Below are 16,760 nucleotides of genomic sequence, written 5' to 3'. Positions count from 1 at the left end.
TGTCTTGGTAGTATCATGGATTGTACGTCATTTCCTATTACCTGTTAAATTCAACATACATTTATCTCTCTTTTATTTAGATATCTTTTTATTGATTTTAGAGAAAGAGAGAGAACCATCAGCCTGTTGCCTCCTGTTACCAGGGACTGAACCAACAACCTGGGCATGTGCCCTGACCAGGAATCGAACTGGTGATCTTTCAGTCCACAGGATGATACTCAACCAACTGAGCCACGCTGGCCATGGCACATTTTCCTCTTTTTTGGTTTTGTATTCTCAACTTGTGCTGCTACCAAAAGGTATTGACTGTTTGAATATACCTGATATCTTGGAGCTTCTCACTGTTATGCATAGAAGTAGCATCGGTTGATATACATTTAGAGTGATGAGATGATAAGTCTATATCACTTTATTTACTTAAGGAATACAATATATGGAAACCACTGAAAATAAAACTAAAGTTTCCAATGTATCTGAACCTTAATTGATAGTATCTGTAATGCACCTCATACTTTTCACTATTATAATAACTTAATATAGTTTCATATATATGCATATGTAAAACATGAAATACAAAATTATATAGTGAATCTATATTTATATTATATATTTATATATATATGTGTGTGTACACATGTTATTAGAGTAATATTCAGTAATTATGGGAGGTCAGCTCTTGTATCTCTGTCACTTGATTTTAGTTTTGTTATTTAAATGTATAACATGAGCCCGGCTGATGTGGCTCAAAGGTTGAGCATTGACCCACGCACCAAGAGGTGTCGGGTTCAATTCCCAGTCAGGGCACATGCCCAGGTTGTGGGCCCAATCTCCAGGGGGGGGAGGCATGCAGAAGGCAGCCAATCGGTGTTCTCTCTCATCGATGTTTCCTTCTCTCTCTCTCCCTCTCCCTTTCTCTCTCTCCAAAAACCAACAAATAAATAATAAATGTATAACATGAAGTTAGTTAAACAAACAAAAAAGAGATATTTAAATAAAATATATTTAATGTTGTGTGTACTGGTTTTAATTTGAAACGACGAGCTAGACCAAAACATTTGGTGGTTACCTTTAATAGCTCAGGGTGCAACAGGGTGAACCAGTCTCATCTGCATTACCTGTTTTCCTAAAGGACCTAAATTCCAAGCAGGGTGCACTGATGAGATCCATTGGTAAGGGCCCTACCTCATGATTTTGAAATAGTTTGAGTTCCCCCAACCCTAGGGCTAGGAGTGAAATGTTCTCAGAAATTTCTCACTGTGAATCTCAGTTAAAAGTCATGTATGCTGTTAGGTCAATATTCTGCCTTTCAGATAAAAAATGTTACATGGTTTCTTTTACAAACTAAAGAAATGTAGCTTTTCTGTGCTTCTTATCACACTTTCTAGAGCAGACTCTTGTATGCATGATTGGCAATTCCTCCTTTTTTCCCTACCTGCCATCCTTCATGCCTCATTCACATCCTGCACCAAGTTGCAACTGAGGCTTAAAACTGTGCTCTCACTTCTTTTCTTTAAAATTAAGGAGAGTACACTGATGCAAACGAAATATATCTCTTCACATTTGCTGGCTTGAGAACTAAGTTGGTGGGGAGATAAACAAAATCTATTGAAAACATTGTACTTTTGACATACATTGCGATATATCAATGTTGTAATAACTATTTCATTTATATTTTACCTGAAATATGGTTTAGTTTTTCATATGCAATTGATTCTTCACATTGTGAAATAAACCTTCATTTATGTCTGGATGAAACTAAGTATTCATGAGTTTCAGTGTCGATATTGATGTTCACACAGATAGATGAACTTGTAACATAGTTTACTATCAAGCAGCAAACATTTAGTTTTAAATTTCATAAAATAATTTATTAAAATTAAATACATGAATACCTTGAATACTGAGTAAGAAGCCCTTTTATAATAGAGCTTCTGTACCCTCAACTGAAGACTCACCAGTGTTTCATGCATCATGAAGAGCAGCTCCTGCAGATTTCACGCTGCTCCTAATGTCTCCACCTAGCAGAATATGACTCTGATTGTTTACATTCTGTTAATGGGGCCCTTTTCTCTTCAGTTACCAGTGACACCCTGTTCTCCCTCATCCCTCTTCCTCTCCTTAAAACTACAGGACTGGAAAATATCATTTAAACTTGAGAACTGACAATACTTGGGAAACTAAGAGTTGTGTCAATATGTCAATTCTAGTGGGCAGTTAGATGTTACGATGATCATTTATCTTTGTGGAATAAATGTTGTGATATGCAGCAAATACAAACACAGATCATTGCATTTGGAGAATGGAGGCCCCTGGAGGTCCCTCAAGGCCCCCGGAGGACCGTATGTGTGTACTCGGAGGGGCCTGGCTTCGAAGGTGAAGCTTATGAAGGGCAGGTGAGAATGAGGAGAAACGGAGTTTATTCATTAGGGTTCAGTTGCAGATAAAAGAATCTATTATAGCTAGTTTAAGCACAAATGATAAGTGACCAGTGAACTGTATCCCACGGTCATAGGGGGACATTTCCCATCCACCCATAATTTTTACTATATTTGGACAAAAGTCAAAGTCTGTAACTTGCTATTGAAAAGTGTCTTGAAGTTACCAAAGTGTTAAAGATGATATCTTATCCATTTCCTGTTGTTTGTGGGAACCACTGCCTTAGCACAGTCTTCTCTGTAGACCTCCTCTTTCAACTTTAACAATTCCTCATCTTCTCCCTTCTTCGCCCAGAATACAAATTCAAGTTCTTTTTGATTTTTGTCTTGTCCCAAGAACATTCAGTCCTAAGAATCCCAGGTGATATTACAGAAGATAATTTTGTGCTTTATTCTTCCTCTTTCCATTTCAATTAGGAAAAAAATATTCTGGAAGAAATATAAATATGGCAGATAATATTGCAATAGGTCAGTAAAGTTGAATAATGTGTGCTTTCTTTGCTGAGAGTTAAACCAACCATCCATTTTCTCTTGCTCTGGGAGGAAGGTTCTTCGAACTAACTTGTATTAAAGGCACCAGAATGCGACTCTGTCAATGACACCAGAGTGAGAGTATAAACAGACTGTGTCTTCAGTGAGACCTTGAGTCTAGCTCCTACATATACTAGTTGTGGGAAATAATTTTAAATTTGTCTTCAGCATCAGGTTCTCATCTGTAAGATGGAGATGTAGCATCTAATTGATAGGATTGTTATTGAGGATTAAATGAAGCATTTGCCAGAGTAAGCTGTTAACAAATATTGGCTACTTTTAGTAGAAGCACAGGTGGTTATTAAAATCCTGGAACCACTATTTACTAATTGCATGGTGTTAGAAAAGTTAATTACCTTTCTGAATCTCCGTTTAGTCATCTGCAAATTGAGGATAATATTTACTTGTAGGGCTGTTATAAAGGCAGTTATGCAGAAGTGCCTGCTATAGAATCCAACACAATATTAGTTCCCATGTCTTCCCTTTCTAAGCTTCATTCAAAACTGACACAGGTTATATATAAATTCCTGCAGTATTTAACCCCCCCACTAACCTACTGAGCTAAAATGTTTCAGATGTGTGCACTATTAGCACACTGTTAATGCTCTCTGATTGATGGGTACTGAAGCTGGGCCATGTGCACAAACATTTAAAATAGTCCTTTTCATGTATGTTATTTCTGATGCCACAGTTTAGCTTTTTTATGTCTTCTTGACGATAGCTTTCAGACACCTGGATGTTCATTAAGTTTAAGTCCAATTTGACAGCTTCTGAGCACAGGTCATTTGCTCCGCTGACTGGCGCAAGATGTCCATTAAATGTGTTATTGTTCTTGTTCTTTAGTTTTTTGTATTTTTTTTAAGTTGCTCAAATATTAGAGGAGCAAAGTGTGAGGTAGAGATATTTCAATAAAATTGAAAAATATACTCATAGAAATGGGACATGTTAATTTCCCTTCCCAGTTCCAGCTGTCCTTAAAAATGCGAAAGGACTGATAATTCACTCTAAAATACTTTCATGGGGCAATTTAATGTAACTTTTTTGATATTTTATTTTAATCTATTTTTTAGTTAGGTCCAAAGCCTTTATTATAGCTATTTTATGTGGAATCCAACATGATATTAGTTCCTACGTCTTCCCTTTCTATGTTTTATTCAGAACTGAAACAAGTTAATTGTAAATTCTTGTAATATTAAACCCCAGCACTTACCTAGTGAGCCTAGAAATGATGTCTTCCAAGTGAATAGTACAACTTTCCAATAAACCATTTATTTCCAGTAAGTCCCAGTCACCGTAAACAGTCTAGCCTCGGAGTTGTATTAGTTGGCTCTCACCATCGCACTAATAGACACTCTCCAGTTTGCACAGAATAAAACTGCAGTGACTGCTGGTCACCTTCTGGCCCAGTCGCTCTGCCGGCAGGTGGGGCGTCTCCCAGGACCGCGAGTCGGCCGCAGGAGTCCTTTCACCTTGAGTCGTCATGGAGTCTGGCAGCTGTTCCTCTAGGTCTTTCTGATCAAGATGACAAGGATGTTTTATTTTCACTGTTAGTAGCTGGGTTTTGAGCAAAAACGGTTGTTGTGTTTTGAGGGCCCTGTCTTCAGGTGCACCATATTTGAGGCAGAGTGACTGGTATCTGGGATGGGCTGCCAGGAGCTCCTCACTTGTCCTGTTGGCCTGGATCCCGATGCCCACTTGCCTTTTCCAGTCACTTCCAGATGCTTTTCCATAATCCAGAGGGAGCCATACCTCTCCTCCAGCAGAATCTTACATTTGTCCAGGATTCCCAGCTGACCAATCTTAGACACAATGAACTAGGAGGTTATTTCTGATCTGCTTCCTCAGTCAGGGGGTTTCTTAGGCAAGACACAGTGTGTCTAGCTCATTGATAAGTGAGCATTGTGATATCCGATTTTATTGACTACAAGGTACTGCAAGGAAGGAAATATTGACATTTGTACCCAATTGCAGCATCCAGGAAATGTGTAGAAGAAACTCCAATATCAGAAAAGATTAGTTGTCCTAATCTGGGCAGATATACTTTTATAAACAGTTGATTTTCATCAATTAATTGATTAGAGAAAAGGGTCTAATAACCTGACAATCTGTAGAACATCAGATTGGCGTTTCTGAAATGGAAATATTATTAGACTCAAGGTACATCTTGAGGACTGGGCACCCAGTGGTACACAGGAGCTCGTAGGCATACATTATTCCTGTTCCACTGAGGACCAAAACCTTCAGTGTAGACATGTTCGTTTGGAGTTGGTCGCCAAGGGGAAATCCAGTTTATCTCAGTTTATTTACACTTTGCCACTTCACAACAGACTCACAAGCAATGACTTCCATAGGTTTATTCCCAATTGTAACTATTTGCCCTTTTCCATCTTCTTCTGGCTCATCTTTGCAGTAAGAAGGTCTATTCCACAGTTTACTTTGGACTAATAAAAGATCCTCCTGTTGGGTGCCTGCATTTAAAATAGAGTTCTTCATGGCTTCCATCATGCTTGCCTTTCCAGGGATTGTGTCATTCTCCTCCTAACCAGAGTCCCAGGTTTTCTGGTTTATAATAAAGGACATATGTGAACAACCAGAGGGAGAGGTGCAGTAGATGGGATCTGGCTGGATCTTGAGTGCAGGAGTCTATCCCTGCAGAGTGTGGGGTGCATCACCTTCCTTCGGCATATGACATGCTCACCGACTTGGACACCATCCAAGTTCCACAGCTTAGGGATTTTCACGAGACTCCATCATGTGGATGTGATTGATTATTAACTCAATCTCTAGTCCCATTTCCTTCCACCAAGGATGGGGAGTGTTTCTTTTTGATATTTTAGATGAATTATTAGAAAACACAAAACAGAATTGCACTGAATTATTTATTTGGCACAATCTGGCTAAATGTATCTGTTAGGAGAACACTAGAATACTATAATTACAAACATCTCTGTCAAGCCTAATGCCAAAAGACATTCTCATTTTTCTGTAAGTCAGGTAGTGCTGTTTTAATACTTTAAATGGTAAAGGCTATTTTGGTTATCTTACAAATAAATTTAAATATGGCTATGGTAGAATTGTCTTGGAGTGAGCAGAAGAGAGCAATTTATTTTTTATTACATCCCTAATACTCTGTAGTGTCTCCAATAACTTAATTTAGATTATATTTATTATAAAATAGTTAAAGAGATTACTGCGTCACTTTCAATGAGACTGAATGATAGTGACAAATTCCCATTTAAAAAAAAAAAAAGGGAAGGAAAAAGATAAAAGTTCAGTAGCAACACTTAAAAATATCATTAAGCCCTGGCTGGTTTGGTTCAGTGGTTGGAGCGTTGTCCTGTGGACCAGAGTCCTGGGTTTGGTTCCTGCTAAGGGCATATACGAAAAACAACAACAAACAAACAAGAGAAAAAATATCCTTAAGTTGTCTGGCTGGTGTGGCTCAGTGGTTGAGCATCTACCCATGCACAAAGAGGTGGCTGGGTCGATTCTCGGTCAGGGCACATACCCAGGTTGTGGGCGCAATCCCCAGTGGGGTCATGCAGGAAGCGGCCAGTCAATGTTGTCTCTCAATGATGTTTCTATTTCTCACTCCCTCTTCCTCCTTTTCTCTCTTAAAAATCAATAAATAAAAAAAAAAAATCAATGTTTATAAAAAAAAATTGAATTTTAAGTATAAAAGTGCTCAGTTAAATTAGTGAAACCTTTTAAAGTTCTGAAGGAAACATTATAGTGAAACATGACTACCCTTCTGTATTTATTCACTCAAATTTCAAACCATAAATGTGTTTGGAATATACTGTATGCCATTACAGCACCTTCCCTTTCATTAAAAAAAAAAATGACATATTGATGATTAAGTTATGAAGGCTCCATTTAATGATTTATTTTTTTTTCTAACTAATAGTTTATTGTTTCTCTCACAAGCTGACACACAAACCTTTTAGATGCTTTAAATATGGCACTTCCAGAGTATGCAGTTTATTTGTTGGGGTGCTTCTCAGTCTTTCTCCAAGGGTATTACATTCATTATTTCACACTTGAAAAAACAGTGATCTTTTATTTATAGGGTCTTTAAATGTTAAACGTGGATGTCTTATATTTTGCTTAATATAATATTTTCATGACAAATTGTGTTTTCCTGCTAAGTACCGAATGCAGAAATGATAGTAGATTAAACAAGATAAGCATCAATTCTGTCTAGAAAATAAATCTAGATATCAAGAATTTTGAGATGGTATGATGGCTTCATGTCATCAAAAAATTCATCCTTAGCAAATGACTTTTATCTTGGAGTTGGCCACAATCTAAGATGGATCCTGGAGCTCCAGTTAGCACATTTGCATTTCAGGTAATAAGGGAGAAATGGGAAAAAGATAAATGCACCTATGCCCTCTTCTTTTAAGGAGCTTCTTCAAAATGCCTGCAGAACACTTCCGCTACAAGGCTTACATGTGTGCAGAAAGAGTTAAACTTAGCAGGCCTGAAAATACCAGGCTCAGAAAGGCCTGCTTACAAGGCCAATCCTTCCTTGGCTGACATCTGAGAATTTGCATTTCAGGAAGGTTAATGTAAATTTATTAAAAGCTGTAGAATTTAAACAAACATCCCTCTGTGTGTATTTCAAAATGAACTCAGATTAGTAGAGTCAAATTTCATTTGAGAAAAATCTGTATTAAAAGATCAATATCTTAATTGACTGAAACTCATTGCTATACATTGTGGGTGTCTTGTGGAGTAGGATACTGTCTAGTTTATGTTTTCATTGTCAACGGAATTATAGAGCTAGGAATTCATTCCAGCAACAATGATTTTTTAATTACTTTTATGTTCCAGTCTCGGTGTTTGGGGCTAGAGACCCCAAGATCAAGAACAGTTCTTGCTATAATAGCTTATGGTTTATTAGAGGCATAAGAGGTGTATCTTAGGTCTGGTTCTTTAGAAGTAGAGCTTGAGATGAAGACTCACAAGCAAGTTATTTGTTAAGGAAGTGCTCTCATGAGAAACTGCTAATGGGTCAAGAAAACGGGGAAGAACAGGTAAGAAGCCAGACAAGGATTTTAGGAGATTAGCCTCAGCCTGATCCTACGAAGAAACTGTGGAGTATAAACTATGCCTCAGAATCTGTCCTAACTGGAGGCAAGGGAGCTGGGCTCTTATATCCACACTGATCATTCACTGACTAAGAGCCACTGGGTAGGGTGAAAAGCCCCAAGTATTCCCAAGACTGTGCCTCTGAGAGCAAAGTGGCTGCACAGTACAAAGACCTTCTCCATGAGAAATGGAACCCTAGTGAGCTAAATGTAAGAAGGATAAAGAGATTCCGAGAGAATCAGGCAGAATGCCAGTTATTTGCTACCATGTATAAATAGCTCATTTATATAACGTGATGAGTACTCTCCTAGAATTTCAGGGAGCTATGACAACAAAGAGGACAGGATGCAATAAAGCTTTATGGGAGAGGGTAAGCTTTCTAATAAAATGATTTCTAGAGCATCAGAGGGAGTTAACTAGATAATTGAAGGAAAAAAGGAGGACATTCAGGTCAGAAGGAGACCTGTGTACAAAGGCTCAGAATCATAGAAAAACTGGAGCTGTAAAATAGGAAGAAAAATTTTTTCTACTTGTTAAGCCTGTCATGGGATTAAAATCAAATGATGAGATAGAAAAGATTTTTGTAAACTAATAACAAAGTAAAATCCTGTTATAGGTAGTTTGGAGACCATGGTTAGTATTTCGGTTATGCTACAAAATAAAACCCTTCCACAAGGCAGTCTGTATCAATCTCAAACATGATAAGCATCAGCACCAAGACGTGCCCTTTTCTGTCACCTTTGCTTTGCAATGATGCTAGAGGGCCCCCGGTGTGCTCTGTATACATGTAGGAAGTCTGACACTGTTCAAGATGAGCACTTATTTCACTGAGTTTCTCTCACCGTTGATTCACACAAGACATGACAGAGTCCATCAAAGTTGAAGTCCAAAGAAAAGCCACGGCCGAAAAAAGATCAGAAAAACGTCGTGCTTCTCTGCTTTGAGACACATCTAGTTTCAGAAATACCCATCCTCACCCCTCACTTTCCCTTGTATTCCCCATCATTCACTTTCCAGCTCCTTCACCTTCACCATTCTGTTCTCTGGCTGGTGAGACCACCCCTTCGAATGTTCAGACTCTTTTCTTTTTTTTTTTTTTTATCCTCACCAGAGGACATCTTTCCATTTTCTGTTCAGGTAGAGTGGGAGGGAGAGAGAGGAACAGAGAGAGAGAGAAACATCGGTGTGAAAGGAACACATCGAGTGGCTGCCACCCGCACAACCGACCAGGGCCGGGGACAAACTGCAACCGAGGTACGTGCCCTTAGCGGGAACCGAACCCGGGTCTCTCAGGACCGCAGGCCGACGCTCTAACCGCTGAACCAAACCGGCCAGGGCCAGACTCTTTTCTTTATTGCTTCCCTGCGCTTCTTATTTGCTCTACACACATTGAGAAATTCTTCCTAATCACACTGTGGACATATACCAGGTAATAACTTTAATTTGTAGAAATCTTTTAAAGCTGTAAGTTATATTGTTATTATTATTCGTAGTGTTAGTAATGTTAGTAGGAGTAGTTGCTAGAAAAGTGTGATGTTTTATGCATGCACTATAGAAGCTTTCAGGTTAAAATTTTGTTGCTTTGCTTGACAATTGTGATTCTTTTTATAAATTGGACTTAGAAGCAAATGTGACGTGTTGTTATAATTTATGGTACACTGATACATTTTATTAAAAATTGAACCTGTATGATCTGGGGTCCTGTGCCACTCAAGATTCTATTTACTGTATTAAATAATTCAAAGAGAACATAATTCCTCTGTAATTGTCTCTGACATTAGAGCAGAATAAAAGGATAAACTTTTTTTTCAAAAGCGTAGTGAGCACTGCTCAAAGCCACCGACTGCAGGTATTCCTTTAGACTCTTCCGGCTGACACTCTGTAACTCTGTTTAAATCCCAAAGGCTCTGGTGGCAAATCACCCCAATAATTACAGCAGATCAAACAAGACAATTTTTATCTTACTTTTCCTCTGGCTTTCTTTTACTGATGTGGGATCTTCATTCAGGGTAAACAAGGCTGCAACAAAACTCAGATGTGACTCTAAAGATTGACCTGAGTGTACAGGTCCTAAGTCCTTGGCAACTGATAGAAAGTAGCTTTAATTCACAAATCCTCATTCACTAGACATTAATTAAAGGGGGGAACCTAGAAGCCTGGGTGCTGTCATGGTCTAAGTTCTTACTGAGTTTGTAATATACCTCTTTGGATTCAGCCAGGTCTATCTTTGATCTGTGCTTCAGGTTTTTAATATTTTCTTAAGTTATCTCAGTCAAGACTGATCTTATCAAGGCTACACAAAAGCAGTGATGTTTCAGAAATGTCATTATGTCAAAACACAATGTAGAAAATTTTACGGTGGGAGATGGATACCCCTAAGCTAAATGTTATGTTTATAACCTAAGAGGATCTCTCCCTGTTTCTTTTAACTTGGTAGAAAATCACAGCAAAACAGTATTTCTTAAGTTCTAGCATCTTCCTTTTTCTGTTCATGTTAATTTTATGGAAATTATTATTCAATGTCATTGCAAACAGATTTAAACACAACCGTATTTATAAAACAGCATAACTGAAATTGCATATATTTTATTCCCACGCCGGGACTAGCGGTGGTTCTGAACATCCCCTCTCCTCTTTCCCCAGAGTTATGAACCATCAGATTTTAGCAGGGGGCTGGGAGGGAGGTGCCGTGCTTGGCAAGGAGTACATGTCTCAGCCTTTCTGATGGCTATGGATGGGATGAAGCTATGATGTACACAGAAGCGTCATGAGGCAGAATTGTAGAACTTTCTGGAAAAGACAACTAGCAGGCACTTTTTGTCTTTTCCTCTTTCCTGATGCTGGGAATGGATGCGACAACTAGATCTGAGGCTGATATTTTGGACCTTGAGCTCAAGCAACACATGATAGCACCTCTAAGGAGCCCAAGTCCCTGAGGAGAGCCTTTAAGTGCACATGGCCTCCCTCTGGATTTTTTTTTTTTTTTAATCCTCACTCGAGGACATTTTTCCATTATTTTGTTCAGATAGAGTGGGAGGGAGAGAGAGAGAGTGAAGCATCTATGTGAAAGGGCCACATTGAGTGGTTGCCACCCGTACGACCCAACCAGAGCCAGGGACAAACTGCAACCGAAGTACGTGCCCTTAGTGGAAATCGAACCTGGGTCTCTCCAGACCACAGGCCGATGCTCTAACTGCTGAACCCAACCAGCCAGGGCTCCCTCTGGATTTTTTATAAAATGCACTACAGATCTAACTTTCATCTTGTATAAATCACCATTGATGGCCTATCTTAAAGCAGAATAAAATCCCCACGACTATATCTACTTCTCACTTTCCAAATTTCGGTTTAAGTATCATTCAACAGATACGTGGGGATTATCTACTAAACTAATTGCTGCAATCCAGAGTTGAATTATCCGCAAAGTCTTCCAGGGGTACTTGCTGTGTGTTTTATTGCTTCTGCAGTGACATTTTGTGTGCCTATGCCAGGCTAGCTCAGAAGATTCTTCGGGGGAAAAAATTAAAAGTAAAGATAAGTTAGTTCTGCAGTTCTTGCATTGATAACAAACAGTAGTTTAAGTTGGAGTCCAGCAACCTACATTAAATAAAAATAAATTAGTTGAATATTTATTTGTTTATTTGTTCATTCATTCTTGCCTTATTATAGAAAGTATTTAAAGTTTATGTTTTCCTCTATGGACTCCTTTCACTGTATTCATAGATTTTAGTATAAAATGATTTTCCATTCATTGACATCTAGATAGTTAGCAATTTCTCTTTTAATGTTCTCTTTGAACAATGACTGGATTTCTATGCACTTGTCATTTTAGGATTATTGATTAATAGCTAATAAATAAGTCCAGATAACATGGTCTGTACAATCTCTGATTTTTAAATTAAGGTTTTGGTTTTTCCTCTCAACTACATGATTAATTTTTGTAAATGTCTAATGGACATAAGAAAAAAATCTATTATTCTATGAATGAAAGACATTTTTTTAGTCATATGTGCCGATTATATTTTTCAATTTCTCCCTGTTTTACTTATTTTTTAACTTAATAGAAGAGCTGTGTCCCCTAGAGCTGCCCACTTCTCACATGCAGATTGAGATTCCCACCACAGCTGCACACATCTCAAAGTCTTCTGTGTTTGATTTACTTTATAACTTAGATGCGCTCTTCTTTACTGCATACCAATTAATAACAATGTATTTTTGCTATCAGTTGTGACCTTTAACATTACATAAATTAATGACCTTCTTCCCCTGTTAATATTTTTAATGAAATATTTTTTATTAATTTAATTGTATTGTATGTATTGTCACTCCTGGCTGATTGAATGATTTTTTTATTATTATTATTGTTTTCTTTTCCTTTATTGATTTGTTTTTTAGAGATAGAGGAAGCGCAAAGGAGAGGGAGATAGAAACATCAATGAGAGAGAACACTGATTGGCCGCCTCCTGCATGCCCCTCACTGGGCATCGGGCCCACAACCTGGGCATGTGCCCTGACTAGGAATCGAACCGGCGACCTCTTGGTGCATGGGTCGATGCCCAGTCACTGAACCACACCAGCCAGACTGATTGAATGATTTTAATTTACATGTTGCTGTTACCATTTTGTCCATGTTTTTTTTTCTTTTTTTCCAATCTTGGCTTCCAGTCTTTTATCACTACTTTGTTTTAATATATATTAAATTATATATATATATATATAAAATATTTATATATATTTAAACATTATATATTATATATAACATATGTATGGTAAACAACATAAAAGCTTGTTGCTTTTAAATCCAATTGTATATGTTATACAATATATAAATTATATGTATGAGTTATATATTTTATAAATATTAAATTATATAAGTATATTATAATTTATATAACTAAATTTATATATCTACATATATAATTGGCAAACAGCATACAAACTTGTTAGTTTTCGATCCAGCTGAATAAACTCTTTCAATGTACAAACTTGTTGTGTCCACATTTAATCTATGACTAAGGCAACTGTTTCCATCTCATTTCATGTTTCTTATTTATATAAAATTATATAATTTATTTTTCCTTTATTCTAAGTTTGCTTATTTTACAAATTTTCCGTTTTTTTCTTTTACCAAATTTCTATTTTTTAAATCTCATTTCCCCTTCTATTACTGGAACTGTACATTTTAAAAATTATTTTAATCAGACATTTATGATTTTGTTGGTGTTTCTAAACAAATTACGTACTGCCATCCCAAAGAAAACACCTTAGCTATATTTGCTACTGATGATAAAATGTACATTCTAAGAGAAAAATTAGAATTTTGGAAAATTTTTGTTGGTGTTTCTAAACAAATTACATACTGCCATCCCAAAGAAAACACCTTAGCTATATTTGCTACTGATGATAAAATGTACATTTTAAGAGAAAAATTAGAATTTTGGAAAATCTGCCAACATAAGCACGATGACTTCCCAACACTTAAAGACTATTCTGAAGAGATTGATGATGATATTTATAAACATGACTTGTAATATATAATGAAATATGTCAACATTTGAAAAATCTGTATAGCTCAGTGAATTTATTTTCCAAATGACTAATGCATAATGTTATGAAGTTATGTATAAAAAAATTCATACAAAGTGCAGGATAGACCAATGGATTTTAAGGTAGCAGAGTACCATAAGGTCATCGATATGGTTATAGATTCCCCTTTGTATATAATGTTAGGAAACTGCCATCTACAGAGTTTTAGTGTGATAGTAAAGGAGACTCTTTACAATTATCTGAAAAGGCTATTGAAATACTTTTCCCTTAACAACCAAATATCCATGTGAGGTCAGATTTTCTTCAAATATTTCAAACAAAGCAGCATGTTGCAACAGGTTGTTTGCAGAAGTTGATTCAGCCAGATCTTTTCCATTACACTAGATATCAATGAGATTTGCAGAAGTGAAAAATAATTCCATTGTTTTTACTCAATTATTTTTTGTTTTGGAAAAGATGGTTTTCTGATTTAAGTGGTTTTCTTTTATATTTTCCAAACCCACCTGGCCGGTGGCTCAGTGGTTGAGTGTAGATTCATGCACCAAGAGGTTGCTGGTTAGATTTCCAGTCGGGGCACATGCCCAGGTTGTGGGCCCAATCCCCTGTGAGGGGCATGCAGGAGGTGGCTAGTTGATGTTCTCTCTCATCGATGTTTCTATCTGTCTACCTCTCCCTTCCTCTCTCTCTAAAAAAAATCAATAAAAGAAAAAGTATTTTAAAAAATAAATATATAAATATATTTTCCAAACATATAAGCTACATTTTATTTATTGGCCCAGGTACTAGAGGTAGGTTCTCAATTTCTTTTTGGACATGCTTCTTTCTTTTATTTTAAATTTTCTGTTTGATTTGGATTAATTTAAGAATATGGCTATAATGGCTTATTGAGATTATATGTAATTTTATACACCTGGTTGTTAAAAGTGTTTTCTTTTGTGGCTTAATAAGCCCACAAATAATTTGTCTGTTTTGATCATTAGAACTCACTTTACATCAATAATTATTTCCAAAAAATGTGCAAACTTTTCCAAAGAGAACATTTCTATTCACTGCCAAACACTTTGAATATCTAAAACATTCCATTATAAACAATACCATTCTTTTAAACACAGCTGTGTATGACAGACTTAAATTTTGCTAGCAATAAAGATGCATTCAACTCAAATTTTGTGTTCTTTTAGCTTATAAAACCTGAACAAAAGCCACATGACAATACTGTGGTGATACAAAATTGGAAGTAAAATATATTTTTCTCTCTCCTTGTCCCTGCTGTGTAATATATATTTTCTTGTTTTTATTTTTAGGTTGAGACATAGATAATAGATATCCTTTGATCAAACACACATGAAGAGACATGAAAAAATGCCACTAAAAATTGAGTCTTCAAAATTGAAATTTGATAATACCACCGTTATCTAAACTATTTTATTATAGTGTTAAAGTTTATAATATGATAACATTAAAAGTATCTTTAAGAAGTTATCCAAATCTTTAAAATATTAATATGACTATAATTATATTTGCCCTTAATTGTGAGTGAAATGAAAATATTACTTAGATAATAAAAATCTCATTAATTCACAAAATTAAATACCAAACATTTATTCAACACTTACTCTGTGCATAGAATATAAACAGGAGTAAAAGACATGACTTCTGATTTCAAGCAGTTTATCAGCTGATTACTAATATTCTCATAAAAATTCAGGATGTAACTAGAGCCCTCCACAATAATTAAGTTATTGATAAATTCCATACAGTTCACATCACATACACTAGACAATGATGACATTGCATTTAAAATGCATATTTTAGTTGTGTGTACATGTTTCTGTTTAATTTTCAGTACCTTGCTAGGAATGGCACTGTAGGAGTTCTGAAAGCAAACTCCTCAACTGATGTGATTTTGTATTCTTTTGTGAGAAAACCAACCTAAAGTAACAATCTTTGTTGATGCTTGCTCAGATCAGGTGGACCAAAACAGCAGGAAGTGCCTCTGACAGATTCCAAGACTCAAGTGTCTTCAATGAAACTTTGAGGATTACAAATATCCAGCGACACCAAGGAGGCCGGTATTACTGTAAAGCAGAGAATGGCCTGGGGTCCCCAGCGATAAAGTCAATCAGAGTGGATGTGTACTGTAAGTAAATGTCCCAGAAAACTATGATTAAATCTACTATGAATTTCCTTTGTCCTACAACTCAAGAATTTTTTTTTTTGGTTACATTATTGTGAAAATCGATGGTTATTCTAAAAATTAGAGTTCTATTTCGTTGCGAATGAAAAGTATATAAAATAATACCTTATTTAATATGTTATCTGAAGACGGACTTTCCAATAGAAATTTTCATAGTTTTATAATAAAATAATACATATTTTTTAAAGAACGCTTAAGAACCAGATGAATAAAACAATAAACATGACTGAAAATTTCACTAGTGACTTAGTGTTGAATGTATATACTTCTTATCTTTACATGTAAATATATAAATGCATATTTATATTTGTGTTCAGGAACATGCTCTACATATTATTATTTGTTTTGTTAATTTTACCCATGTATGATTTTAGCTATTCATATATGTTTAAATACTTATTATATATGTGGAGCTATTTGTTAGTGGAATACCAAAATGTCTGTGGAGAGTCTGTTTTTGGTCCAACTCTGTTGACAATAATCAGCAACTTGAAAAATGCTGCGGCACGTGGAAAGTATGTGTTGATTTAGTTTTGTTCTTAGTCTCATTTTTCTACTCTTTGCTGCTAGTACCTATACTTGAAATCCTCTTGGTCTCTTTACCTTCTCCTCAACTAAAACACATTAATGGCCTACAATCATTTTGATCGTTTAGACAGGTTTATTCATCACTCCACTGTCTCTTTACAAGATCTTACATTTTATTGGTTAACTCTTTAATGTTAGAATAAAATGATTTCTGTCTCACCTTAAAGTAATTCAGGCATAAGTAAGAAGTAAGGAATTCCCAGTTTTCTACCTATTTTCTTTTCTTTCGATGCAGGCCAGGTGCTGCATGGTCCTCGCTGATGCACAGGTGGGCCTCGCCCTGCACCCCCCAGCCTCAGTACAGCGCTGCTCCCCTTCTCCCGATGAGATATTTTCAGTTACATATACTTTTAAAAAATATTTTGAAT

At 36.3% G+C, this 16,760-nt stretch overlaps 1 protein-coding gene and 1 pseudogene across 2 annotated transcripts in view; one reads left to right on the top strand and one right to left on the bottom strand.

The window, feature by feature from the left end:
* Positions 1-16,760, top strand: part of MDGA2 (MAM domain containing glycosylphosphatidylinositol anchor 2) — a 925,908-nt gene that overhangs the window by 459,227 nt on the left and 449,921 nt on the right. Inside the window, exon 3 of one of the 2 annotated variants that reach the window (XM_036269191.1) lies at positions 15,573-15,747. In XM_036269191.1, the coding sequence (XP_036125084.1) occupies positions 15,573-15,747 (175 nt within the window). The remainder of the gene's footprint in view (positions 1-15,572; positions 15,748-16,760) is intronic. The other variant, XM_036269200.1, reaches the window with a different exon arrangement.
* Positions 4,308-5,219, bottom strand: LOC118639522 (annotated as a pseudogene).

This window comes from Molossus molossus, unplaced genomic scaffold (assembly GCF_014108415.1).
Source record: "Molossus molossus isolate mMolMol1 unplaced genomic scaffold, mMolMol1.p scaffold_m16_p_1, whole genome shotgun sequence".
NCBI lineage: Eukaryota > Metazoa > Chordata > Mammalia > Chiroptera > Molossidae > Molossus > Molossus molossus.
The sequence above is the reverse complement of the archived record's forward strand: the minus strand, read 5'-3'. Positions and strand labels throughout refer to the sequence as shown.